This window comes from Acanthisitta chloris, unplaced genomic scaffold (genome assembly GCF_000695815.1).
Source record: "Acanthisitta chloris isolate BGI_N310 unplaced genomic scaffold, ASM69581v1 scaffold19532, whole genome shotgun sequence".
NCBI lineage: Eukaryota > Metazoa > Chordata > Aves > Passeriformes > Acanthisittidae > Acanthisitta > Acanthisitta chloris.
The window spans coordinates 1-27,677 of record NW_008662429.1 but is presented as its reverse complement, the minus strand read 5'-3'; the positions used below and the strand labels follow the sequence as shown (position 1 = coordinate 27,677).

The following is a 27,677-nucleotide window of genomic DNA, read 5'->3' as shown; positions in this document are numbered from 1 at the left end:
TACATCTAAAATAATTCCATCTGGGGAAAAAGGGAGGCAATGTACCATTAATAACCCAGCTGCAAACCTCAAATTCTCTGTCCCATACATATACCCAAAAAGTCAGAGGACAAAAATGTGAGTGCATCTGTAAGTAATAAAATGTTTCCTTCCATGTGTCAACTACTCATTGCTCTTGTGTCTGAGTTTCAAACAGCCACAACAGCCATGGTAGACATTACTTCTTCCCCACCTAATGGGAGAACTGACAGTAACAGCAGCACTGGAAAACAGAATGGTTAAGACAGGGCACTTTGTACTTTTTGTTTAAACAAAATGTGCCATCCATTCCCAACCCTCCTGTTGTCTGATGATTGGATTTCAAATTTATTGCCATTGTAATTTTGATGAATGATTTATGCCTTTCATGAGACAATGAGAAAAAAAACCACTTTTTGCTTTGTTTCCTCTCTCATTTGGTGTCTAAACAAGGTTTTAGATTTGGGTATCTTTTTTTTTAATATGTCCTGGATGATCTAAATTTATTAAATTAAAAATATTTTAAATGTAAGCTTTACTAAAATAAAGACTTTGAGATTTCAAATTCAGCATATTACTGCTATGGAAATATCATTTATCTAGTACTTAATGGGTGCTAATCTACACTACATCCATGAGATTTAGATTTATTCCAGTGTAGTCAATAACCAGACAGGAATCAGTGATCATTGGCATGTAGCATGTGAAGTATTTAGGTCACAGGATTTTGCAGCATTATATTCTTGGAATAAAAACGTAAGTGGGATAACAATGATGGACAAGAATGCAATCTCTGTCAAGAGGTAATGAGCGGTTTTTGTGGCTTCAGGGCCAGATTAAAGGACTGATAACAGAGACATCCTTGCCTGGTGTTCTTGCCATTTTAATAGGTCTGAAAATAAGGCTGTTACATAAAAGTGACATGAGGGCTCTCATTTCAGTTGTTAGCCACAGGAAATAGTCCCTTAAACATTTGCCCCTCATAATAACTAAAAATAGTTTTATGGAGCTAGAATTTGCAAACTTTTTCATTTTTCCTCCTAAATATGTTGAAGTGCTTGTACCGACCTTTCTCTGTCCAAGCCTACTGACAAAAGACTTGCTTTTCCAATGTATCTTTTGTGCACATCCTGGAAGTAGTCCATGGACCCCCATGGATTCCCAGCTGACAAGTGAGAAAACATTTCTAGAGCAAGTCCTAAATCAAATTTATTTTTACATAGCATAAAATTGTAAAGCATGGCTTCAGTGCTTGATACGCACTTAAGCACCATGAAGTATTCTTTTATTTTCATTAACCATCTCTCATTTTTTTCTAAGCTTAATCTTCACAGAATTATTTTTAACAGCTGTGTATTTTTTGTTAACTGTTAGGCTTCTCTTTTTATTCTTAACCTTAAGGCAGTTTTCATTCCAAGTGGCCTAAGGCAGCTACATGCTTCTGAGCTGCTGTGATAAAAGGTGCAAGCTGTGGGTGTAGAGAGGGTGCCCCTACACAGAGTCTACTAGCCAGCTTGTAAAGAGAATCTGTTTGGGGATAGTGCATTTATCTATGCAGGCACTTGGTGACTTTTAAGCTAGAGTATGCTTCTTTGTGCCTCTGATTTGAGAGTGCTCGTATCCTGCCTGAGCTCCACCCCACAAGAATCATTTGTGTTGCAGATGGACTGAAGCAAGGGGCTCTGGCCAGACAGGCTGCAAAGCATCTTCCTCAGATGGAGTTTGATGTCTGATCTGAATACATTTGGACTTCACTGTACGATGTATTTCTCCCTATAGTAAATATCCTACTGGTTCTATAAGACTGTGGGGAATAGTTATCTCATTCTGATGGAGTTGTGCAGTCCACAGTACTAGATATTAAGTAATGTTTCACATTGTATCCTTAGCATCTGCAGTGTAAAATACAATGGATGCTCAAATTGCTGCTGAAAGCTACCCAGGCTTTTCTTCCATTTCTGTTCCTCTGTTTTCAGCTGGTTTAAATCTTGAGAACATCGTAGCATAATGAGAAATAAAAGCTTTTGGCAGCTGAAAAGTCATAATTTATTGAAAGAAGAGGAGTGAATATGATGTGGGGAGCCTGGCTGACCAGGGGCTTGCAACTTGGGCTGGGGTGTGTTAGCTGCTCAGCTGTCTTACAGAAACTGAATCATTAGAAGAACTGTCAGGAATCATTTCTGTCTTCTTGAGAACATCGTAGCATAATGAGAAATAAAAGCTTTTGGCAGCTGAAAAGTCATAATTTATTGAAAGAAGAGGAGTGAATATGATGTGGGGAGCCTGGCTGACCAGGGGCTTGCAACTTGGGCTGGGGTGTGTTAGCTGCTCAGCTGTCTTACAGAAACTGAATCATTAGAAGAACTGTCAGGAATCATTTCTGTCTTCTCCAAGTTCTGTTGGAAAGAGTTAGCAGGGTTGTTTGTTTTGAGGGGGGAGGGAGAATGTTAGAAAGCTTTGTTCGTTTTTCAATTCTACTAAGTTTGCTTCTGATATAGACACAAACGGGAGATGGTCTAGGGAATAAATCGATTGTTAAGTTCATATTTTTATTCAGCACTAAAAATTCTGGGCATGGATGTGAGATGCTTCTGTTCTCATGCAGAGTAGTTTTCATTCACTGACTTTTGCAAACTCAGGCAGTTTCTCACCTCTTGCCAAATGCAATTTCCATTGTTAGGAAATTCCTGCATGTAGATCTTCAAATTTTTTTCCCAACTTGGTGTTTAGTAACATTCACTGCCTCTGATACCGTTTGAATATTGTATACCTTTTCTATACTCATGGTCAGCCACGTGTGCGTACTTTTAAAAATGTTTTGTTTTTTCCTGCCTGATATTGAGGAGTGGTCTGTTTTGTACCATGATTGTGCCTTAAAGTAAAATGGGCTGAAGTGGCTTGGTCCATTGTGGCAGCCAGATCAACAGCAGGATATTTGTCCTGTGACAGGGAGTTGTTTTCCTACACGGAAACAGTCTCAGCTGCATCTTAATTACAATACCACCTATACACCTACCAATGTACTTCATGACTTCCTTTGGAGACATCTTTTAAAGGAATTAAGTCATTTGATGGTGACCAGACATCATCTTGAATTTCTGCTTTGGGCTGCAGCCAGTTCTAGGCAGACCATGTGAACTAACAGCAGCAGATGAGAGCAGGACTTTGGTAAACTTATCTTAAAAACAGGGCTTTTATTCCCTCTACATATCCCGCAGGTAAAAGCAGCCATAGGAGGAGTAGACTTTGACCAAGTATCATGTTGGTTTTCTTTTTGTCTGTAGAAGAAAATCATGGTAACAGCTGTTCAGAGAAGAGATAGATACCCCTGGTGCAAAGATCATTTACTCTGAAATACACTAATAATCAGGATGGCCATACTTTCCATGAAGAACAATTTTTTATTGTAGATCAAATGAAGGGCAGTTTTTTCTTAAAACAGGAATGTGTTGCCAAAAACCTCCTAAAAAAAGTCACAGATGTTTTCAACAACATTTTCTAGACCTCTGGGAAAGAAAAATACCTTGTAAAGTCAGATGCGAGTCTTTGCATACGAGAGTTACCCCCTTCACAGTTTGGTATTCCTTTAGAAAAGCTACAGTGAATGTTGAGTAGAATAAAATGGGCAGTCAATGCCATGCAGTAATAAGTAAGATGGAAACCTTCGGGACTCAGAGCAGCAGGTTTGGGTGTTTATATGAGATACAGAGTAGTTGCATTTTGCTATTTGTTTTGGTTTGGTCTTTTTTACAAGTGTCATACTTTCTTCAACAAGTTGTGACAAGTGTTCACAGAAATGCTGGTAAAAGGAATAGCAGTAATAGTGCCAGGTACCTTCTCAGTCATCAAAGGTACATGGCTGCCATAAGGGAATTTATACTCTGTTAAGAGTGCACAAGCTGCAGTGGAGGAAAGTAGTTTCTAGTCTTTCAAAGCCTGAATTGTAACTTCAGATGATGACTGATACCTTATTCTACTATTGGCTCATTTTAGCAGAATCTCTTTTTAGTGGAGAAATACTTGCAGACACGAGAAATCAACTTTTTAGCCTGTTGAATCTGCCGTTAAATTTTAGGAGAGATGCGTTCATTTAGGAATTGGAGCATCATGCTGTCTGATCTGGCTGGAGATGCCATAATCCTTAATCAACAGCACTGTCTTGGAAGCATTTGTATTCTGTAGTCCCAGTTGTTCATTTTACCTTCTAAAGGGTTTTGTGAGGTTTGGCTTGATTAACCTCTGTGATGGTTTCTGATACATGCTCTTGTTCTTTCCCATTTGAGATCAAATGAAAAGACTTCACATGACAGCCTGTAGATTTGTATATTTGAGCCCTTGACAGAGGGCTTCAGTCCTGGGGTTTGCCTCTTCTGTATTACAGAAACTCTGTAGAATATATTTGCACATCCCATTTATTCATTCATGCATTTAATGAGGTGAAATGTGGTTTTCATTGTACAGCCTTGGATTTCTATTTATGCTATAATTTTTACAAATTTCTTTAACAACATAGATGAGTGCATGGCATAAGCTGAAAGTGTAAACTTCAGTGTGCCATCATCAGCTTTGAAAATAGAAGTGAAGATTGAGAGACTGCTGTGCTGGAGAGCTGTTATCTTTTTAACCATTCCCTCTTATCTGTTTTCCAGAGAGCAGATGTGACCTCTGATAAAGATTTATACCTTGACAACAGCTCTGTTGAAGAAGCATCAGGCGTCTATCCAATTGATGATGACGATTATTCTTCTGGGTCAGGTTCAGGTGAGACAACATGTCACAATTTGATTTTAAAAAGTGTAAGAGGAAATGCAATTATTGGAGGAAAAGCTCTGCAGTTTTCCTTTATAAACTGGAGATGATACTTCCAGTGAGTATCATGAGTGCTTGGCTCTCTATTTACAGAGCACTGAGCACCGCTGTGGGCTGGGGTTTAAGTATTAACTTTCTGCTCTTTTCTCTTACTCCTTAGTTGCATCATTTCACTGCATTATTTTCTCTCTACTGGCCCTCTCCTTTCCCTCTGCTTTCTGTGTAGATCTCTCTGGAGTTTAGAAATAAGGATTAGAGAAGGCTTAGTTCTCCCATGACATAATGCTAATTTAGCACTCTGTAAGAAAACATAGCAGCAGCAATCTTGTTTTCTGTTATATGCAGTCAGGTTCATGTAAATGTGGTGTCTATTGCTCTTTTGTTGTTCTTTTACATTTAGAAGTGTACATACTGCCAAAATCATGAGCTTTCTCTGAGGTAATTACATCCTTATAGTGAATTAAGAAATTCTTAAATATAACATGCTGAGTTTTCAGACTTAAACACTCATTAGAGGCATGTAACTAGCTCAAAATCTTTACAAAAAAAGCTATCAATGAAACCTCATTAATCATTTCTCTTAGAAAGCCTCTTTAAGGAATACCTTCTAGACTAGCTTGGAGGCTCCAATCATTAGAAGCTAAGACCAGGATTTTATGGTAGTTCTGGAAGAGACATTTCCTTATTGTTGTATTTGCTGAGCTGTTGTGAAAATCCCATTTATTTTCTAAGTGTGTTACTTATTTGTTTATTACTGTACTTTTTGTAGTCTTTTGATATTTATACATACTCTTGTATTTTTAAAGGATGAGTCCTTCTTCTAGCACCTTGTCTCTGTTACCTTGTAAGTCACAGCTGAGATTTTTCGAATGGATTTTTGGTTTTCCTTTCTTTTGGTGATTGAATGATATGTTAAAATTAAATGTGCAGAGGTGTGATTGTGCTGCCAGGCAAATCCAGGCCCATGGTCCTTGATATCTTGTGTTTTGGGAGTCCTTTATAGGGGCAGTTTGACATTTCAGTTACATCAGATGCTTGAGACTTCTTTCAGGGCAAATTTAGTATTTCATTTGAAAAAGCCAAAAATGAACGAATCAGTGATTTCATTTGGTTCCCAGGACTGTGTAAGGGAAATTCTGATCTCCAAGAAAAATGTGCTTTCAGTCAGCATCACATTCTGTCATGTCTTCAGTTGCTGGTGACTTTGTAAGCTTCAGGAAAAGAGATAGGTTGCTGGGTCCTGTTCTCTTTAGTATCTTTATTGATGATTTAGATGAGGGGATTGAGTGCACCATCAGCAAGTTTGCAGATGACACAAAGTTGTGGGGGAGTGTCGATCTGCTGGGAGGCAGAAGGCTCTGCAGAGGGACCTGGATAGGCTGGAGAGATGGGCTGATTCCAATGGGATGAGGTTTAATAAGGCCAAGTGCTGGTCCTGCACTTTGGCCATAACAATCCCATGCAGCACTCCAGGCTGGGGACAGAGTGACTGGAGAGCAGCCAGGCAGAAAGGGACCTGGGAGTTTGGAGAGACAGAAAGCTGAACATGAGCCAGCAGTGTGCTCAGGTGGCCAAGAAGGCCAATGGCATCCTGGCCTGGATCGGGAACAGTGTGGTCAGCAGGACCAGGGAGGTGAGTCTGCCCCTGTACTTGATGCTGGTGAGGCCACCCCTTGAATATTGTGCTCAGTTCTGGGCCCCTCAGTTCAGGAAGGATATTAAGGCGCTGGAGAGGGTCCAGAGAAGAGCAATGAGGCTGATGAAGGGGCTCAAGCACAAGTGCGATGAGGAGAGGCTGAGGGAGCTGGGGTTGTTTAGCCTGGAGAAGAGGAGGCTCAGGGTAGACCTTATCACCCTCTACAACTCCCTGACAGGAGGTTGTAGTCAGGTGAGGGTTGGTCTCTTCTCATAGGCAGCTGGCAGTAGGACAAGAAGGCACAGACACAAGCTCTGCCAGGGGAGGTTTAGGTTGGATATTAGGAAGTGATTTATTTCAGAGAGAGTAGTCAGGCATTGGAATGGGCTGCTCAGGGAGGTCGTGGCTTCACCATCCCTGGAGGTTTTCAAGGTGAGGCTGGATGTGGCACTTAGTGCCATGGTCTAGTAATGATGATAGGGTTGGACTCGATGATCTTTGAGGTCTCTTCCAACCAGGTTGATTCTAAATTGATTCTAAATAAATAGTTGTATGGAGAACGGTCTGTTTTGGGTTTTTTTCCATTCCTCTGTGAAGTTTGACTGTTTCTAATATGGATGACTCAAAATGCAGCCCTGCTTTTGAAGTGGAAAAGACTACACAAGAACTGGCTTCAGATTTTATTAACCTGTCTGTGTGGTAAAAATAAAGGCAAAAGGACAGAAACTATCTCTAGACTTCACCAACAGTAACACCTTGCTTTCTCCTCTTTCTTTTCCTGTGCTCAGCATTGAGCCATGGGTGGAAGTTGGAGTGTATAGCATGCACTTTTGCTATCTCTGGCAATCATGTCTGTTTCTTTCCTACAAGAAAAAAGGAAAAGTTACTGTAGACTGAGACTAGCTGGATGCCCCTACAGAGAGCTCTTATGACTGTACCAAGATCTAATATTTTTGAACAAAGCAAGAAGTACAGGGAAGTAAAGTAGCATCCCCTCCACCTTACTTCTCCTATACTTACTGCTATCTCTGTTTCATGTAGAAAGTGTCCTGCAGATGTGCCATTGATAATTTTTTCTCATATTATGTTCAATCTGTCTCTCTTTACTTGATACTCAGTGATGTAATGTTTCTAGCAGGAAGAGCCCTCCCACTCAAGAGTGGTTTTCTTGCTATGTAATTCCACTCCAAGCAAACAGATCCAAGATGACAACATGCTGACTCCTTTCCTTGCTATGAAAATTGTTAGCTGCCACTAGGCCTATGGAGATAAACAGGAATTGTCAGCACCACCATTAATGCCCTTGCAGGTCTTCAAGCAGCATTAACATGGACAAATGTCACTGTAGGCATGACACATTTCAAACTAGAATTTCTCTGAGGGCTTTCAGTAAGGAGTAGCAAAGGTGATGGTGTTGAGCTTTTTTTTTTCTTTTCCTTCATAGCCTCTGTAGTCTTCATGTACATTCAGCTACTGTTGTGCATTTGCCCAAGTGTTCAATCTGAATCCACTGGTCAACAATTCTGAAGGAGCCATGCCTGCTTCCTGTTTGTCCTATATCACCAGTAGAATGTCCATAGTGAATTTATTAGTCCATTGTTTCCTTCTTGCAGTCTCCATCTTGAAGGAGATGCTTCAGTCTAGAATCACTCATTTTAGAGTTGGTGTTTTATATAGCATAATAATAAAACGTTAACAAAGTTTTCTTGCCTATAGGCAGCTTGAAATGCATTTATAACTACTCTACTTTTTCCTCTGATGGAAAAGATTTTAACTGAGCCTTGGTCGTGGAGATAAGTGGGAATAGCTGCTAAGCAGCGTGACTACCCTTATGCTAAGGAAAGGGAACCATTTCTGTCAGATTTACCTACAAGTTTTTTGGAAAACTGTCTTGTTCTTGTGTCTGTAGTTACTCATGGTAGACAAGTCTCTTGCAATAGATATATATCAGAAAATCATGCAGATTTTTCCTTTCCTTTTTCTCTTCCACAACCTACTATTTCTTAGTAAATAGCAGCTCAAGTTGAGAAGGTTAGCTTAGGATGAGCTAGGTCTAGACTGACATTGTGACTGGGGCCTGTTCTTGGAGGAAAGTTGCGATGGTGGGGTTGGAGCTTCTCCAAGAAACACAACAGCAGATGTGCTTTGGCTCTTGACCTAAAGGGATGCTGATGTTACATTCCAAGGATGAGAGGCAGTTTAGGAGCCCTGTGGCAGTGGGGTGTGGGGCTCAGTGATGGGGGGTGACATGGCTGGGGGGTTGTGTGGCCAGGGAGATGTGTGGCATGGCCAGGGGCCTGTGGGGCCAGGGAAGTGAGTGGCACGGGCGCTCTCCCAGGTGCTGAACAGGAGCCAGCACAGGTCCGTGGCCAACGCTGGATGCCCCTGGCCTGGATGGCAGTGTTCACAGCAGGCACTCCAGCTGGGGTGACACACCCTCTCCTGCTGTGCTTTGCCTCATAGTTCAGGCAGCACAGAAAATACTCATTTTTCATTTCCTAAAGTCCCACACAAAAGCGCCTTTCAGACTCTTTTGGAGGACAAGCTGCTTCTGCCCACCTGATAAACCAGCCCCAAGTATGCTTCATGGCACTGACTGCTTGGTTCTCCAGGTCCTTCAACATAAAAACCTACTGTGACACTGAGTGAAAGTGTGTTTTTGTTGTGCTGGACAAATCTTATACTTCAGTATAGTTAGGACTATTCCTTTTAATCTTTCTTCAAGTTTTGTTGGTGTCTTTTTTCCTCCTTGGGTGAGAGTTATCAGAGACATGACATCCTTGCACTGTCTCCATTTGTTTCAGCTGCAATTCAGCTGATAGGGCACTAGTACTTGGTTTTCAGTGTCATCTCTGGGCCTAACACTATGTTGATTAAGGGTTGCATTGGGAACTTTTCAGTGAATGGGATGAGATAAGCCAGCTAAAAATGTGTTGTTCCAGTGTGTGTCACATCCCTGATAGAGGTGGAAGGTGTGAAAGGGATGGTGGTTATATGTGTGCCTACCTTATCACAAGTTTGCTTGTGGTGCTAATACTCCCAGAGTGTGATGTGCAACAGCAGATAAGTATGATGCCAAAAGTTAGGGTGAAATGTATGGATTTGTGTGGTAGGAAGTGTTAATCACTGTCTGCTTGACAAGTAAGCGTGCTAACTACTGTGGTCTTTTTTTTTTTTCTGCAAAAAATACTACTATCCGTACAGTAACTTCTACTTTCTATGCAGTAAATTAAGCTGGCACAAACTTCATTTTCTGATGAGTTTCCTCAAGCACTAAAAGTGTGAAAGAGTATTTGCATTCCTGTCATCTAAGGGGTGGCTAATAAACACATCACTGAGGGCTATATTAGATATTTCCAACACTACAGCACAATTTAGAGCTATTTTGACCACTATGAAGACAGCAGTTGGGCATCCTGAAGAAGTTGCAGTGGGTAAAAGAAAGTGTGTTATGGTTGAGAGCTCTAGGCTCTTTACCACAGATAGCTGTGGGTTTAATTACTGCAGGGGTTTTGTGATGCCCTCACTAAGGGGGCAGTATCTGTTTGCAGGGGAACTTGCTGCAGTGAATACTCAGCACCATCACCCAAGCAGGCCAAATCCAGAAACTGTCTAAAGAAACAGTGATATTTTCAAGAGGAAGAAGTGAGCTCTCATAGTCCAACCACTTCACAGTATTCCTCTTAACGACCTAGTTGAAAGTTATGGTCATGAGACCATAGTTTCTTTCTTTCCAATCCTATTTGGATCCAGTGAGGGAGATGGTTCTCTTTTTTGTGCCTTTTAGGGAACAAGATACTATGTAAAATGCTGGTTTATGTTCTAGAGAGCATTAGTGAGGGTTTTTTGATCCCTTAGTCCTATTTACTGGTAATTCCTAGAATACTACTGTCAGTTCAGCCAGGGAAATTATTTCCCTTTGTTTAGATCTCCTCCACGGGAAGCAGAGGACTGTCTAGATAAAGTTGATTAGAAAGAAGGGACCATGGGGATGTGTCTGAGCTGGTACCTGAGTCAGTCCTAAATGACAGGTTCTTCGATGTTTGTGAATTGTCAGGATTCCCCTGAGACCCCATGGAAGAGGAGTTGGGTACCTTTGGTGCAAATCTAGTGACTAGTCCGGAAGTTTGATCAGTTGCCCATTTGTTGAGAGACCATAGATCTGCAACCTCCTGAGACAAAGAGGTCCAGATCTGTAATGCTCACCATTTTGTCTGGCAGACACTACTATTGCCTGAAGCAAAGGTGGCATTTAAGGATTCGGAGGAGTAGTTGTGATTAAATGGGACTTATAATTTCATCAAAAGAAAAAAATAAAGTTCTGTACTCTCAAAGTGTGTTTTATCAGATCTCTGAGCATTAATTTTCATTTCCTTGACTATGAAAGCCTTGTGTAATATGAAGGAACTTTGGAAGGTAATGCAGGCTCAGCTATCCATTGGGCCATTATTTCTCAAAGAAAACTCTTGAGTCAAAGCCAGAAAACGTTTCCTGTTGGATGCCTTTCCTTGCCTCTGTTCTGAAGCAGGATGTTGTTTTTTTCATCTTCAAGTAGCGTTTCAGGAAAATACCCAATTCTTGTTGTGAGGTCTTCATTCTGGAGGTTGTGCTGTAATTTTGGTATCTCTGAAGGTTTTTTCCAGTATTATTCTGTGCCAGTATCTTTAATGTAGAAACTTTCTTAATGATTCTAAATTTTATTTTCTACTATACAGAAGTTGTAGTTATTCTCTAGTTAATGCCCTTCCTTTCAATGCCAAATGTATGTAATTCTTGATTGTGAGTTCATACTTTCAGCCTGTTTTCTTTCTCTATGAAAACAAGTTAAAAATCAGTTTGGAATGAGTGAGTCATACTATTCTTTGTAAGAGGATATCTTTGTATTTGTTAGGAACTATTCTTATGCACATTTGCTGGATTTATTACCCAATAGTTACTTGGGTAGCCAGTGTCTGTAATGAGCAGAACACATTGAGATTCCTAAGAAGTGGTCCAAGAATAGGTCGATTCTTTTTCCCCTTTCAGGCCTTGCAATAATTTTGTCTCTTTCCTGTGTCTTCTTCCTTTCACTATCACTAAAAGATATTTATTAGACATGTCCATTATCTTACTCTAAAGGAGCCTTCATACTCCAGCAGGGCTTTAAATGTGGAGGAAATTAATTTTAAGGTAATCTTTAGAGAGTTTTCTGTCCTCTTACTCTTTATTTCAAAAGAAAGAGTCTTTTGAATTATGTGGAGTTTAAAACCATGTGAATTCCTAGTGACCGAAAAATAAAGCAATAACAATCTTCCTGAAGATACAAACTGCTTGGTTTTTTATGTTTGAGGGCTCAACAGATGTGCTGTAGAGGAGATATTTTGTTGTTGAAGCAGTATGTTACAGGGAAAAACTGTTCAGCTCATGTGGTTTAAGTAAGGATAAAGAAGTTTATTGATTCATTTATGTTTTGTAATTAATGGCAATCATTAAACTATACTTTTAGGCTTAATATCAGCAGTAAAACAGACAACCACAATACCTGCCACTTACAAAATGGTAACATGCAACTACAAATTTCTAAATCATCTTCTGTAACTGATCCAAATGTGTGCCACGCACACAGACACCCCTTGCACAGACTGCGTAAGGTCCTTTCATCTGAGTGTGCAGGACCCTCTGCCTGTGCACCATTGCTGTAGGAGGCTTGGGTACGCTCAGTCCCATGTGATCCCAGGGTCCCACCACGTCCTGCCACCCCTGGGATGTGACCCTGCACCCCAGGGTGTGGGTTCCAGGAATGCTCCCATGGTAGCTGTGGGAGAGCTGGAGGTGGCTGCTGGGGGCACCCAAAGGGTGGGGGGTGGCACTGCCAAGTCCCAGCAGAGCCTCTAGTGCCATGGGGCCACATCAGACAGTGTCATATCAGCCCTGATGGCTGCTGCTTCCACTCCAGACTTTCTTCCCCCTATTACAGGTGTTTATGCTTTTCTTATGCCTCTTTTCAGGATGGGTCCTTCTGTTTCAAAAATATCATGGTCATTTCCTGGTTATTGCTTATTCCAGCTGATGCACTCCCTTCTATTTTCATGGGATCACTTGGGGAAAATATTCCCCTGACAGTTTGGGGCATGCTGCTTGCACTTTCGTCTTTATCTTAGCAGGCATTGTCATCTTGGCCCCTTGCCTGGGGCATGCTGTGCAAGCACCTCTACCTTGGTGTTATCATAAAAATTGTAATTGGTCTGGAAGAATTTCACAGGTCAATGAAGTGTTACATTTTGTCTCCAGGTGCTGATGAAGATGAGGATAGTGCAGTGATAACAACATCCAGAACACTTCCAAAGTTACCAGCAACTAGTGATGCATCTAGGGCTGAGACTACCACGGTGAAAATGCAGACCAAGGTGCCTGCACAAACAAAGGTATGTGGCTGGAGAGCAACATTGTTTAAAATGGTTCTACTGCACCCTATTAATGGCTTGATGCTAACTCTCTTTTATTTAAATGGGTTTAAAAGCCCCCACAAACTTTACTTAATGCTACCGCAGGTTGTTGAATGAGTACAGAGCTGTTTCATTTCATTCCTACTAGAAAGTCTGCATAGAAATGTCTGTATTTCACATGAAAGAAAAGAGAAATGCCAAAAAGAGTATATCATGATACACAAGACAGTTTCTCGTTATACTTTTGAGTCTGGCCTGTACTCTCAAAGAGTTATTAAAAAATTCTATGTGAAACTTCCCTTCTCAAAGGAGAATGTTGTGTTGTTTGGCTGTAGTTCGAACACTCACCAGTTTTCATTTAGTATTTCAGTGTTTCCTTCTACCACCATAGGTATTATTGTCTAAGTTACCCTCAAAAGCATCTGCGTATAGCATATCTGATGAATTAATTTCAGTTACAATATCTAGACCAGTTTTCTGCGGTCAGAAATCTTCCCATGTGTTGTGTTTGCTGGTGGAGCTGCAGTTTTGTGACTGCACATGACGGGCAGTGGCTGACTTGCAGTGTGCCCTCTGTAAGCAATGCTCTGTTTTCTTTTTTGTGCAACAGTCACCTGAAGAAATTGATAAAGAGGAAAGGCCTGAGATGGACACCAAGAAAAAGAGTGATGAGCCAGGGGATGACACTGACGTGTTCACTGAGAAGCATTCAGAAAACCTTTTCCAGAGAACAGAAGTTCTGGCAGGTGAGGCAATTTTTTGCCAAGTTCTGTTTCACCAGAAATACAACAGAAAACAGAGGGGATCCATATCAAATAATTCAAACTCAGCACTGGAGTTTTCTGGGTAGATTCATAGTATTAAACACAATAGTACTAAGCACATTTGTAGTGAGTAGCCAGTATTTGATTTACTGAGAATGAAATGGGCATCTTTGGAGCTGTTTAATAGTGAAGTGAGTTGCTAATTAATTTGATGCCCATGAGTTAAATACTGCTGGCTGAGTACCTGCAGCTTCCACAGCTCAGAAAAGGAGTTGCAATTTGATTGATGCTTACAATGATGAAACATATTTCCCAAGTCCCAAGAGCACATCACTGTCTGGTCCATCTGGTGCAGGTGGACACTGCTTGGGAGGAGCTCATAACAGGTGTAAGTAGATGGAGAGGATTGGATGAGCACCATCCGTTAGGGTACAGATATCCCTTAGGATGCAGAAGGTCTATTTCCATGCATAACCCAGGGAGGCACAAGCCACCCATGTTTTCACTGCTTGTGAGGGTACTTTTGGCATGAGAACTGTTTACAGGTACACTTTTCCCCCATGTCCTTGGAACAGGTGTTGGGAGCCATGAAAATCACACAGTTTTGGACCACATCTTCCTATGAGCATCAAAATGTGAAATAGCCTTAATATCCACATCAGTGGAAGTGCATATGTTTGCTCTTGAAGTCTAGTTGGAGTTGATACTTTCTACACACTTGCATGTGCATGAAGTGTTCTCTCCTATTACTCATCAATAGGAAATTCATTTCAGTCTAGAGTCGGAGTGAAAACTGATGGAGAAAATGGAAACTCATTTCTTAGCTAGGGTAACAAAATACTTCTTTTAAAGCTGAAAATATAACTGTTGAAAAATGAGTTTGAAAGACAACTTTATGCTCTGGCAATACTAGTGGCTTTCTTAACCAAGGTTCTGAAAACGTTTTAGTCACCTTTTTAGAACTGTGGGTTGTTGGATCACTGATTTGTAGGTAGAATGTCCTTTTAAATGATTGCCTTCATAAACACAAACAGGCTTTCTGAGAATGTATTTCAGGACACTAATAATGAAGACAGTTGCATAATGGGAGCCCTTTTCTGCAATTCGAAAATAATACAAAACTCATTCTGTGAGATGAAAAAGAAAGATGTGTAAAATTTGTTTTTCTGGCATATTGTGAATATCTGTTTCTTTGATTACAGCTGTTATTGCTGGTGGAGTTATCGGCTTTCTTTTCGCAATCTTCCTTATCCTGCTGCTGGTATATCGCATGAGAAAGAAGGATGAAGGCAGTTATGACCTTGGTGAACGTAAACCATCCTGTGCTGCCTATCAAAAGGCACCTACTAAGGAGTTTTATGCATAAAATTCCTATTTAGTGTCTCTATTTATGAGATCACTGAACTTTTTTAAATAAAGCTTTTGCATAGAATAATGAAGATGTTTTTTTTTTTTTCATTAAAGAGCCATTATGGCACCTTTATGATAAAATCCCATTGTATTTAAAACTTTTCATGTATTCCTTTAAAAATGTAAAATTAAAACTTAACATTTGCAGTGTTCTGTGAATAACAGTGGCAAAGCATTATTTTATAAAACCATTGATGTTCACTGAATGATTTTTAAAACTTTATGCATAAATATAAAATAATGAAAATTATTGTTTTATCCTATGTTTCAATGAAAGTTGTTTAATTTTTGTTGGCATGTCTCAGATTGATCTACAAGTTAGTTTTTATTTCATTAATTTATCTGTTTCCAAAAAATGCCTTTTTGTAGTTGTCATGGTGCAATTTGTCTTCAGATAATTCAGATAACAGTAACTTTTAGTGTAAATGTAATTTTTCAGCTATGTAAACTTTAACCTCCACTTTGTATAAATTTATGCGCCAGAATATCAATTTTACACTTTGCATTGTTTCTCAGCATACCTGTAGCTTCAGTGAGATTTGTAACAGCAAATTAATGTGTAAAATTGGATTATTACTACAAACTGTATAGTCGTATTCTTACTAAACAAATCTCCTATGAGGAAGATTTGGAGTAAGCTACTGACGAACCTAAGCAAACCCAAAGACTCTAACAGTATTTTGAGAAGTTGCTGCAGATTTCTATGGCCACTGTATTTGTTAATTATTTGCAATTTGAAGGTACAAGTAGAGGTTTAAATTTTTGTTCTTTAAAAATGCATTTAAGTTGTAAACGTCTTTTAAAGCCTTTGAAGTGCCTATGATTATATGTGACTCGTCGCAGACTGGTGTTAATGAGTATATAACAGTAAAAGAAAATGTTGGTATTTTATAAGCACAGACAATTCTAATGGTAACTTTTGTAGTCTTACATGGATAGACATAACTGTAATTTGGGAACATAAACACTACTGAATAAATCATGTGGCCTAATACTGAGATTTCCATCGTGATATACTTTTGTACGCTTTTCATTTTATGTCTACTTGCTTGTGTTTTGATGTCACAGAGTACATCTAGCAGATCTTAAAAATCCAGACTAAAAGAAGAAAGGCTGTTGATTAGGCTGATCCTCACACCAGATTCATTGCTGAAGTGGCAGAGAAAAGTGGGAATGTTTGTCTTGCATCTGGTGTACGAGTTATGAGTCATTTGACTTTTGCATTATATTTAATGGCAGTATTGACACAGACCTTTCCTTCCTGCAAATGTTGTTTTCCCTACTGTAAAATTCAAAGGAGTACGCCTGGTTCATTTATTGTGTGTATTGGTTTTTGATTTATTGTTCAGGTTTGTTTTTTCCCCGGCCCTTTGGAGAATTTTGGTTTACTCTGCTCGGACTCCAGCACAAGAGTTGAGACAAGTGGAATATCTTCATAAGAGAAGAAAGAAATAATCTGAGTAGAAGAGAAAGGCTCTGTTGCTTAGACCTTAGATAGGTGTTGGATAGAGGGACACATGGAGAAGACGATAGTCTGCCTCCTTATATTATGCTTTGTAACAGACAAATGGCTTCGTCTTCTGCTCTGTTGACCTCCTCATTTTTTGTTTTTGAGATTTCCAAAATAGAGGTGTTCAGGATGTAAAGGTGAAGTGCTTCTCAGAAGTGGCAATGTATTGTAAATAAAATCTGGTAGCTCTTCAGATAAGAGTTGCAAAACTTGTATTTGTTGCTGTCCCAAATTCAGTAGTCAGTTAGGAACGAATGAATGCTATCCAGTGCTAAAATATTTAATATATTGCTTTTTACTTATACTAAACTGGCAAGTTTTTCAAAGCCATACATGTTCAGCAAGTAAAAACAGGGTAAGAATTTAACAGGTATATCTTATTGTGCAATATTTAGTGAAGTTCAATTAGTAAAATAACTGCTTGAAATAACTGTGCCAAGAAAAGAAAATTTCTGGCAAATGCTGTGCCACTGCTGTAAAATAAAGCATTTGTTAAAGTGCCAAAATAAAGTCTACCATGCCTAAACTAATACTTTATTTGTATAGTCTGACATCCAGTTTTTTGAAGACCACTTTGCTTAAGGTAGTAGATCTGAATTTCCTGTAAGGGTGCAATGAATATTGCTGTAACTATAGCTATAAATATTAATACCAGATAAATTGTCTCCTCCTTCATAAGCAAATTGATATAAAGTAGCTGTTTTAATTTTATTTATATATGTTGGACTCTGACTCTATACCTGCTGTACAGGTCACTTTATCCAACACAGACATCTGTTGTAATTATTCAGGCTACCAAATGTATTGCTTGTCTGGTTCCTTCTGCATCTGTTTATAAACAGAAGCAATGGCAAAGTTTCAGCTATATTTCCTCATTTGCCTTTTTTCCCCTACACATCCATTATCCACTCTGTAATATGCAGAAGAGATTTAATGCTTCAGCTATGTACGTGGACTTAAAGTATTGCATTCCTCCCATCCTCTCTAACAAAAACCTGAAACTTCTTTAATATGCTGTAGGCGTGTTGGTAGCATTTAACATCTTGTGATCTCTTTGCCTTTCTGTTTTCAGTGCCAAACCAAACTATTAGGGAAAAATTCTAACAGAGATACTGTCTCGGTTATAAACATGACTTCGGTTTTCATCAGTCTGAAAACCAGGCTGATGCAGACACTCAGCTTCCAGCAATGCTGTTCAGAAGAAATCAGCAGCTGAATGTGCATCTCTTATGCTGAGGCTTCCTAGCACGAGTTGGTCTTCAGTTTTCCTTCCCTTTTGTTCTCCTCTTCCTGGATGTGTTTCTAGCAATACTCTGGCTACTCATGGATGTTGCTGGGCAGCTGGGAGTCTCAGTGCCAGGCTGTGGGTGCTGTGCTGCCTGCCCACAGCTAGCAGTGGCTTCTTTACCTTTGGGATGGCTTTTCCTAGAGACCCTTGGCTCTTCTCTGCTGGAGCCACTATAGCAGCTCTGGAATTCCTTAGCAACCTGATACAGTGTCTCCTTGTGACTGATAGGCTCTTAGCGTTTATCAAAATGCCGTTTTGCTTTGATTTACCCTGGGCTATAAATGGTTACTTCCTCTTAAATTCTTAGCAAATGAAGCCAAATGCAAGTAGTGTAAAGCTTATGATGAAAGAAGGCTCTCCCCTTTCTTTTTTTTCACGGCAAAATAACTTCAGAAGTTGAGTTCCTGGTGCCTCTGCTTGCCAGCGTTACGAGTGAATTGTAGCTCATGGTTACGGGCTGCGTAGTTAGCTTTTTCTTCACTTTGAGCATTGCATTTCATTGGAATAGGATAAATTAAAATGGAAACTGTTGTCTTGTAACTCCTAACAAGAGAATAACATATTTGTAACCTTTTTGTTGCCCTTTTTTTCTTTGAGCTGTGTATGGAAATGGTGGTGGAACGCAGTCTTAAATGACAGATAGCATTTTAAGCAACATAGGGAATACAGGAAACTTTTGTCAATAAAGATGTATACAGATAAACATCGAATAATAAATATTGGAGTGAGGAAGATGATGACAGTATGCTGAATATTATGTACCTTGCTCAAATAAGCAAATGAGAAGGGAAAAGGAATCCAAGAGTGAAAAGCTCTCTAAGAAAATTATTCTTACAGATGAAAATAATACAGCAAATACTTTGAGACATGTAGCCAGTTACATTTGTTACTTAAGCACTTGCGTCATCAGACTGGCATCAGTTTCTTTAAGGAAATGTTTGTTGTCCACCTTTAATGAGCTTTAATATTAAATTTGTTACATTTAAGCTCTTGCCTGTGTATCCTAGAGCTTCGAACCTTGGTGTGAAAACACCATGGCTGTGAACCTTTGGAGTATTGCCTTTCCCAAACTTTCATCAGGTTGAGGAAATATGACTTTGCTGTACAGTTCATCAGAAAAGATACAGCTAGTATACCACTTCCTGGCACATCTTCTGGTCCTGGCAGGAGCAGGAGCAGAAGAGTGGTTTTGCTAAGGAGCTGGAGCAGGAGAGAGGGATGCTGACATACGCACTGCATTTCCTCATGACTCTTGGGCTGACCAGGCACTGGGTTCAGCTGTGTGGGTGGGAGTGGAGGAGCTGTAGCCCAGCCCTGCCAGTGGAAAGAAAATGCTTTGTGAGATTTCTTCCCCTGTGAAATAAAGCAAATTGTATTTTTTTTTTTTGCTTTGAAAACAAACAAATGATAAAACTTTAGCTCAGTAGAGCTAGAAATGGAAATGTGGACTTCTGCCCTGACCCCTGTGAACCAATTTCACATGTGCATCGGATGTGCCGAATAGCAGCTTGCGTGGGTGGAAATCTGAAAATCCCTCTGTGTATTTGCCATGTCTGAGCTTAGTTTCTGGTGGGGATCAGGGGGTGGAGAGGGGACAGGGCTCATGTAGAACTACAGACATTAATTTGGAGTGAGTGGAAAGAAGACAGGAAAAGAAACTGGCCTGACAGCCCATGTTTTCCACTGAAACATACAAGGTATTTTGTTTTCTTGAACTGTTGCCATTGCACTGAATTTGCTCTTAACAGAGAGAATCTGTAGGTAGGAGAGTGGGCAGGTGTTAGTGTCATACCCTGAGAGACACTCTTGGTTGCACACAGCTTCCCAGCATATGAGAGATCGGTGCTACTTGTCACATATGTTGCCAGACACAGCTTCTGCTAGCTGCTCGTCCCTGGAATTTTTGCTACTGCAAAGCAGGTGGAGAACCTGCAGGGTTAACCCTGCCCACCTCCTGCTGCCCACTCGAGGTACTTGGAGAGTGGCAGGAGGCAAACAGGTGCTGTGTTGCACGTGGAAGTGTCTGGGTTGTCTTTTGTCCATGGGAGGTGGGGAGAAAGGGATGAGACATGCAACAGCAGTTTTGCAGTCAAGATATGCTGTTGCCTGTTGAAGCAACTTTTCATTTCTCTTCCATGCTTAGAAGATGTCAAGTTTTCCCTACCCATAACTCTTTTACTATCAAATGCTTTCATGGTGTAGCCTGCAGAACTCTTGAGCTTTTCGATTCATATCGCAGCTTACAATCTGTAGATGCAATATATCTCTAAAATGCTGTAATTGGACTGAGGCTGAGGGCCTTTGTCTCTCATGGCTGAAGGTCAGCTCCAAAGAATTCCTTCAGCCTGGCAGTCCAGCCCTGGCCTGGAGTGAAAGGAAGTAGGAATGCTTGTGAAAAACTTCCAGAAAAATATTGCAAAACCTGTAACAGATTCTTGAAAATAAACAGAGCCTAAGTTCTCTGTAGGGGGTGACTTTAATTCATTTAGATTTCTTCTGGGGCATGATGTGATTTTTTTTTCCCATGGATTTTTTGTTGATTCAGTGAATGCAGGGAAGCTTCTGATATTTTCTATTTTTAATCCAAGCACTGACGTATAAGGAACAATAATTCCACCAGACAACCTACTTGAAGCTTATCTAGTGGTGGGAAACTAAGCTCAGTGAAGGAAAAAGTTCTGCGTCCTAGTTACCCACCCACCTTGTATGGCCATATGTAGTCCTAGAGTGTAAATAAAGTTTGGTGCCCATTTTCCTGAGCTCCTGCAGTGGAACAGGAGGTTTCTCTAAACACTGAAAGTCCTCAGAGGATACCAAAGAGAAATGAGAACAGACTTTCCTTTTGATGTTTTTGTGTCATAACCCATAATACTAACGCTCATCTCCTTCCTACTCCCCTTTCTAAATATAGCAGCAGGGAGAAGTCAACAACCATCACACTAAATGGTACTGAAAGAATGTAAAACAGCCCAAAGTTCAGTTTTCATCATTCATCCCTATAATTTTCAATACCACAGAGCTAACAGAAGAGTCTCTTGTGAAAGGAAGAGAAATGGAGCATGTGTTTCTTTCTGGACCGGTCACCAGTGCCAGCTGAGTTAATGCTGACTTGGGAAAAGTCTCAGATGGCTAAAGAAATGGCTTAACTCCTGCTCAAACCGAGAAGCCTGAAGGAAGGCCCCTGTCTTGACCTGGTGCCTCACTACCAGGCTGGTGGCTGTGCCACTTTCATGCTGGTAAGCCAAGGCTTCGGGAACAGTTCTAGTGAATCTTCATGATCTGAGCTCCATCTCATACGAAAACCTTCCCTTGGAATCATAGCTTAAATTATTGACTACTATCAAAGGATCAGCAAGAAACCTGTCTTTAAATCATCAGCTTTCAACTTGTTTTGCATGTGCTCTGATATTTTCCTAAAGAAAATTAGTTTTCATTGGCTGGTAATCGAGACAACTTGTTAACTGACAATTTAATTTAAACTTTACAGTAAATTTTGTACTTCTTTTGCTCTGCAGGAGTACAGCCTCTTTCTTATGCTGTTACAAATCTTAACTTCCATTTTTTTATATTTTAGTTTTTCTATTCTGTTACATTAAAATGGCAAATAAATATTTATTTACCAGCTGATTCAGTTTATAGCTTTTAATCATTTCAACTTGCTGTTCAATGTAAATTGAGAATTCATTAAGAATGCATAAAATTAGCACTTCTTATAAAGTGAAATATATTATGCCCATCAGAACAAAGATTAGCAAAACCGTTTTTACTTTAAAGCACATGCAATTATTGTAATGTATTTATAGGTGAAAGCATTTCTGCTAGTTATTGAATTGAGTAACTCCAATCAAAATATCTGTTAAGACTTTAGAGCCAGCAAGTCTCAATCTTTCTTCTTTTTTCCCCATAAGCTGGAAGAGTACAAGCTTTCCAGCTTTTTCAACTTCTAAGTGGTTTGACAAAAAAAAAAAAAAAAAAAGAAGAAGCCTGGAAAAAAAATTAGACCCACAGAAAAGCTGTCAGAGAGTCTAAAGTTTTCTTTTATCATCTCAGAAATTGGTTACAGGTGCTCAGCCATGTGACTTCTCCCAATTCATGGTTTGATTTTTGTAACAGCTCTGGCAGTAGAAATCATCAATTTTTCTCTGCCAGTCTGTGCTTTTTATAACGCACATTCAGCCACTAAAAGCTAAGTGGAATTTTACTTCATCCTTTCCTGATGGGACTTTCAATGCAGATTCTGAAACTCCATAAACTTTTTCAGCTCTGGCTCTTCTAGGTTCTCAGAAATGCTGTGCCTGACCTTAAAGAAGCAATATATTCTTTTACACAAGCTCTCAGTTTATCAGCTCTTCACTTTTCAGCATGTGTATCAAACTTTCAAGCTGCGATCAGACAGGCTTTTCCAATTTGAGTAAGAAGCATGCCATCATCTAAATATATACCACAGAGGATCAGGACTCCAAAACTTTAGTTAGATTTGGTAGTGACATTGACACTTGCAGAATTGTGTTTTTTTGAAATATATTTAAATTATTAATGCTATATTATCTCTGCTTGACTTGTGCAGCCTGTTCAGAGTCTTGTAGTTAAACATGGAATGAGATATTGGTGAATTTTCATCTCTAAGTATGAATCCACGCACTGAGTGAAGAGTTGTGTCTACAATCAAAACTTGTCACAAAATGAAATACCTCTCATTTTTGGGCCTGCTCAGATGAAACAGAAACAGCACTCAGTTTCTGTCCATCTGTCTCATATCTGCCACTCCAAGAACATTCCCCTTCCCAGTAAAATGGCTGGCTGAAGCATCATTATCAAGAGAAGTCACATGCCTGTTCAGCCTCCCGTCTGCCTCTGTTACATGGAGAATTTATGGCCTCATCCTGTATGAACACAGTCTTTAATGTCCTCACAGAATCATAGAATGGTTTGTGTGGGAAGAGACATGAAAGATCATCTAGTTCCAACCCCTTTGCCATAGGCAGGGGCATCTTTCACTAGACCAGGTTGCTCAAAGCCCCACACAGCCTGGCCTTGAACACTTTCAGGGATGGGGATGGGAAAACTGTTCAATATAGTTCAACTCTACCCAAGCTGTGCCAGGTAGTAACGGTGTTTTCATGAAGGGTGGTGGGATTGCAGCAGATGTCCTTTGAACTTGGAACTCACCATTTCAGCAGATGTGTTAGTAAAAAAGGGCTGCACTGGTACATGGCAGGGTAGAGGATTCTTTTTATTCTAAGTTCAGAAATAAAAGATGTATTTTATCTGCATTTTAAAAAGTATCTATGGATTTAAACTTGTTTGGGACAATATGAATAAGTCAAACTTGGATTTTGAGTAAGCTGAACCTGGATTTTATTCTTACAAAAGTATTGAGAGGAATAAAGGTACCTTGGTCTAGTAGATAGGGTTGCTGAGAGAAGCGATTTAATTACTTCATCATAAGGAAAGTTATTTAGAGCAGTATTTACTGTACTTTTAATGCAAATATATGATAATTTCTGTCAGATATTCAAATACATTTGCATTGTAAACACAGGAGTAGAGGCAGATCTGTGTGTAATTGCTGGAACAATTGCTGCCTGAATACTGGAAGTCCATAGGAATGCACAGAGAGGGCTCCTCACACCTCTGGTTTTGTATCAGATGCCCATGCTCTGTTCTGCACAAGTCATAGCTGCACAAGTCACAGTTTACAAGGAGATTCAAGTGGGAACATGTTCCACCAAAACCCTCCTGTGGTATGACAAAGCCACTGCCCCTGTAAGAAAACTTGTAGTACTCTGCAGGAGAAATTACCCTGCCAGACTGTCTTTTTACTAGCAAGTTTTGCTGCCAGAACTTCTGTGGGGTCCTAAGTTGCTGACATTTTTATGTTCCTGATGTGTGTTCATCATTGTTTTTTTGAGATGCTGCATGCCCTTGCTGCAAGAGGCTGTAACAGCAGAAGGGCTGCTGCACGCGAGGTTAGGACCCAGGGCTTGCAGGTGCTGACATCACTGTGTTATTGGAGCATATATACAGTGGCATTTTACCACTAGTTATATGTTGGCTGGCATTGTTCAGTGGGGAGATTTCATTTTGGCAGGAGAGAATACATTTTGGTGGCTTGCATTAACTTAGTATGAGAATGCATAGAAATTTGGGGCAACTAATGCTGAGTTTTGACAGTAAACCTGTGTTGCACCAGACAAGCCTCAGCCAGGATGTGTCCCAAGCAAGCACACCCTAACAAGCCATTGCTGGCAGCTGTTCTGCTCTTGGATGACGATCTGCTCTTGATATCTGAATAAAATGAGTCTCTGACACAGCAGCAGAGAAGCAAATGGAACTCTGTAGAAAAATACATGCTCTGAGGTTCTTGCTGTTTTTCACAATGTCCCTACATTTCCCCTCATTCTATGCACTATTAGGATATATTTATTTGCTGCTAGGATGCATAAATGGAGACATATAAGTCAGGGTCAAGCTTAAACACCTCTTCCTTTTCTTCCTAGAACTGAAGAATAATGATTCTTTGAAATGTAGAATATTTCTTTGCATATCCTTTAACTGAAAAAGAAGAGGAAATAAAAGCTGAAGTTTGCATTAATTAACAATCCATATTTACCTGCCTACAGTGCAAAGCAACAAAGAAAAACTTTAAATGAAGAAAATATCTTCTAGTGGTACTAAAATCCAGTGTGGACCCAGAAGAAACTTTTGGGAGACTGAGTAAAAAGATAAAAAATGCTTTGCTAAAGTAAATAAATGTCATGAAATGAAAATTGAGAGCATGATTCTAAACAGGGGTAGGTAGTGTATTGGTAATTCCTTCAGTTTGTTACAGTGTGCTCCCACTTGAAACATGGTTTGTATTTGGACCTGTGCTGGCAGCTTTTTAAAAGAATCTCATACTTTCTTTCCCCTCCTCCCCACTTTGCATAATAATTAGTATGTGAATATGCTTGTGATTTCTTCTCATTATTTTAATACAGTCACATTTTAGAGACTTAAATAAAGTTTGGAGCCCCATCAAATCAGTTCTTGCTTTAAAATCCATGCAGTCTAAATGGAGTGGAGTAAGAAATCACAGCAAAATAATATCATTCATCATCCCCATTCTGTGCAGGGAGAACCATGGTGCCAAACAACTGTCCTATCAGAAGGGATTCAGGACCCATTCAGGCAGTATCCTATGCCTAAAAGCACACTCCACCAGTCACTTCATGCAGAGTATAATAGAAGGAGAAAAAAATAATCTAGGAGTAAGCATTTTTGTCTCTCCTCACTTTAGGTTGAATTTCCCTTTCCAGGAGTTAGATACCAGCTGATTCCTTGAAGCACCAAGTTACAATCAGATAATTCTGATTATTTTTTGACATTCATATATATATCCAATCCCTTTCTTGTATATTATGTTCTTGACTCTGACACTGCTCCTACCAGTATTATCACAGCAATCTTGTAAAGATGCACCCATACAGGGACTTTCAAGCACCTGAATAGTCTTCATGAGTTCAGAAGTATGCAAGATGGATGACACAGGTGATTTCTGGATGGTGGGACTAGGATTTTGCCCAGCACAGTAGCTTATAAAGTCTGGGAAACTGAGCACAGGTCTCCTCAGCTCCAGCCACTCCCTGATTTACAATTACAGCCCTGAGGAGGGAAAAACAGCAATCCAAAAGAGCTGAAAATGAAAACTAAAGGAAAACAAAACTATGCATTTAGTGAATAATGAAAATTAGGAGAAAATAATGTAAGAGATGAGTGTGACGAAAATACCTTTCCTGAGGCTAAGTGGGTATTGATGCATTTCAAACCCTTAAACAGATTTGTGCATATTTCTTGCTGAGGAGGGTTGAGGAGTGGAGCTGTAGGTTTTGTTGTTGCACCTCTTTACTTGCTCCTACTTATTGATCCTCTGACAAGAACAACAGGAGACAGGAGCAGAGTGCTTTCTGCCCTCTGACTTGGAATTAATGGCAGCCACACCACATTGTCTCCATCCTTTTGGCCATTTGACAAAGGGGAAAAAAAAGATGGCTTGTTATCAGCCATCCTTCTGACTCCTTGGCTATGGAAGGATGAACAAAGGAAGATAATTAAGGAAAAATAACATAAAACCAGTTGAGGGAAGTGATTTAATTGTAAAGGGAGCAAATGAAATCACTCTTATGGGTCAACCAAAATCCTAAATTCAACAACTGTAATTTCAGTTTAACATGACCTTGTTCATGCAGACCCTCCTATGTTCTCTCTTGTTGGAAGCAAAAAGGAAGGCTGTACATTGGTACTTAAATTCAAGATATTATGTGTGCAACAGCCAACCTTTGAGGATGGAATGTTGTCTTGCATGATTTTCAGCAACATATTTATAACTATTTAATCATTCTGCATATTCTCTTTCCAGAGACACAGTACTAGATGGACACTTACAGCTTACAGGGCACTATAGGTAAAGAACATACAAGCAGGAAAGAGGCAGCTAGACAGGCATATCTCTACAGCCTTTTACTTGTATATCATTTCTATTGAAACAGTTACTTTATTACCCTCAACGGCACAGGACTGGCAAGGACTGTGGCAGTTTGATAGACACTGTTGCATGCGACCAGTACGCTGCCTGAGCTCTGTGACAGAGGACATCGCCCCAGCTGCAGAAACCTACCACTCAGATCCTGCACTGAAAAATACAAGGGAAAAAATACAAATGAGTCACCTCAAATAAACGGGTGGAGGAGTCAGGTTGGCAGGAACAGCCATTATCTTACAATAACGCATGTTTTAAATCACTCCTCAAGGTACACACCCGTGAAGCTCATTTGTATAACAGTCATTTCACTGAGGCAGAAAGTTCATGAATATTGGAACACTGTGTTGAATATTAGAGGCAAATTCTTCACTGTCTTCCTGTTACAGCAGCCTTTTGGAAATGCACCAGGGCTTTGATCTTAAAAACACTCACCTCTAAGCACCTGGGTAGTCCCATTGACTTAAACAGAGTTAAACGAGATCTTTAATTCAAGTGTTTGCAGATTAAGACCCATGTTTGTATTTTAAGATCTTATCTACAGAAGAAATTGCACTCATTTGCCTAAGTGTTTTTATAAACACACCTTTATTTAAATGAGTGCAAGGTTACTTGTGCAGGAGGCCCTGCCTCGGTTCCCAGCAGTTTGAAGGCAGCAGAGACTCTCAGGCAGCTGCAAACCATCGATGAACAACACCAACACCACCAGCCATATGCTGCAATCCCTCAGGAGGTCTCTGCCACCATGCAGCCAGCAGGAAAGGCTCTTCATGCATCGTCTGTTTTCCTTGTGCCCTCACACCACTATTGCACCTGCCCTGTAAAAACACAATCACAGAATCACCATAGAATCACAGAACGGTTGGGTTGGAAGGGACCTTAAAAGACCATCTAGTTCCAACTCCCTAGCCCTGGGCAGAGACACCTTCCACTAGACCAGGTTGCTCAGAGCACCATCCAACCTGGCCTTGAACACTTCCAGGGATGGGGCAGCCACAGCTTCTCTGGTCCACTGCCTCAGCACCCTCACCGAGGTGCTCTCTGCCCTGGCCGTGCTGGTGACGGTGTTTGGATGAGAGTTTTCAGGTTTCCTGCGTCGGGGGCAGTACCCGGACCGGGTCTGCCTCGCCTCGGGAAGGCAGTGCCCGACCCGCGGTTAGGGAGTGGCCCCGGCCGGTAAGGGGATGCTCCTGATCGGTAAGAGGTGTCCCCGGTCGGTAAGGGGTGTCTCTGGCCGGTAAGGGGGTGACCCGGTCGGTAAGGGGTGTCCCAGGCCGGTAAGGGGGTGACCCGGTCGGT

General features: G+C 40.3%; 1 protein-coding gene across 1 annotated transcript; it reads left to right on the top strand.

Annotated features, from left to right (window-relative positions):
• Positions 1-4,667: 4,667 nt before the first annotated feature.
• On the top strand, positions 4,668-17,104 carry SDC2 (syndecan 2; the record flags this gene model as incomplete). Its single annotated transcript, XM_009070607.1, has 4 exons — positions 4,668-4,779; positions 12,734-12,867; positions 13,499-13,634; positions 14,855-17,104. Coding segments are annotated over 4 exons (546 nt in total), but the record flags the coding sequence as incomplete, so codon positions are not given.
• Positions 17,105-27,677: the final 10,573 nt, after the last annotated feature.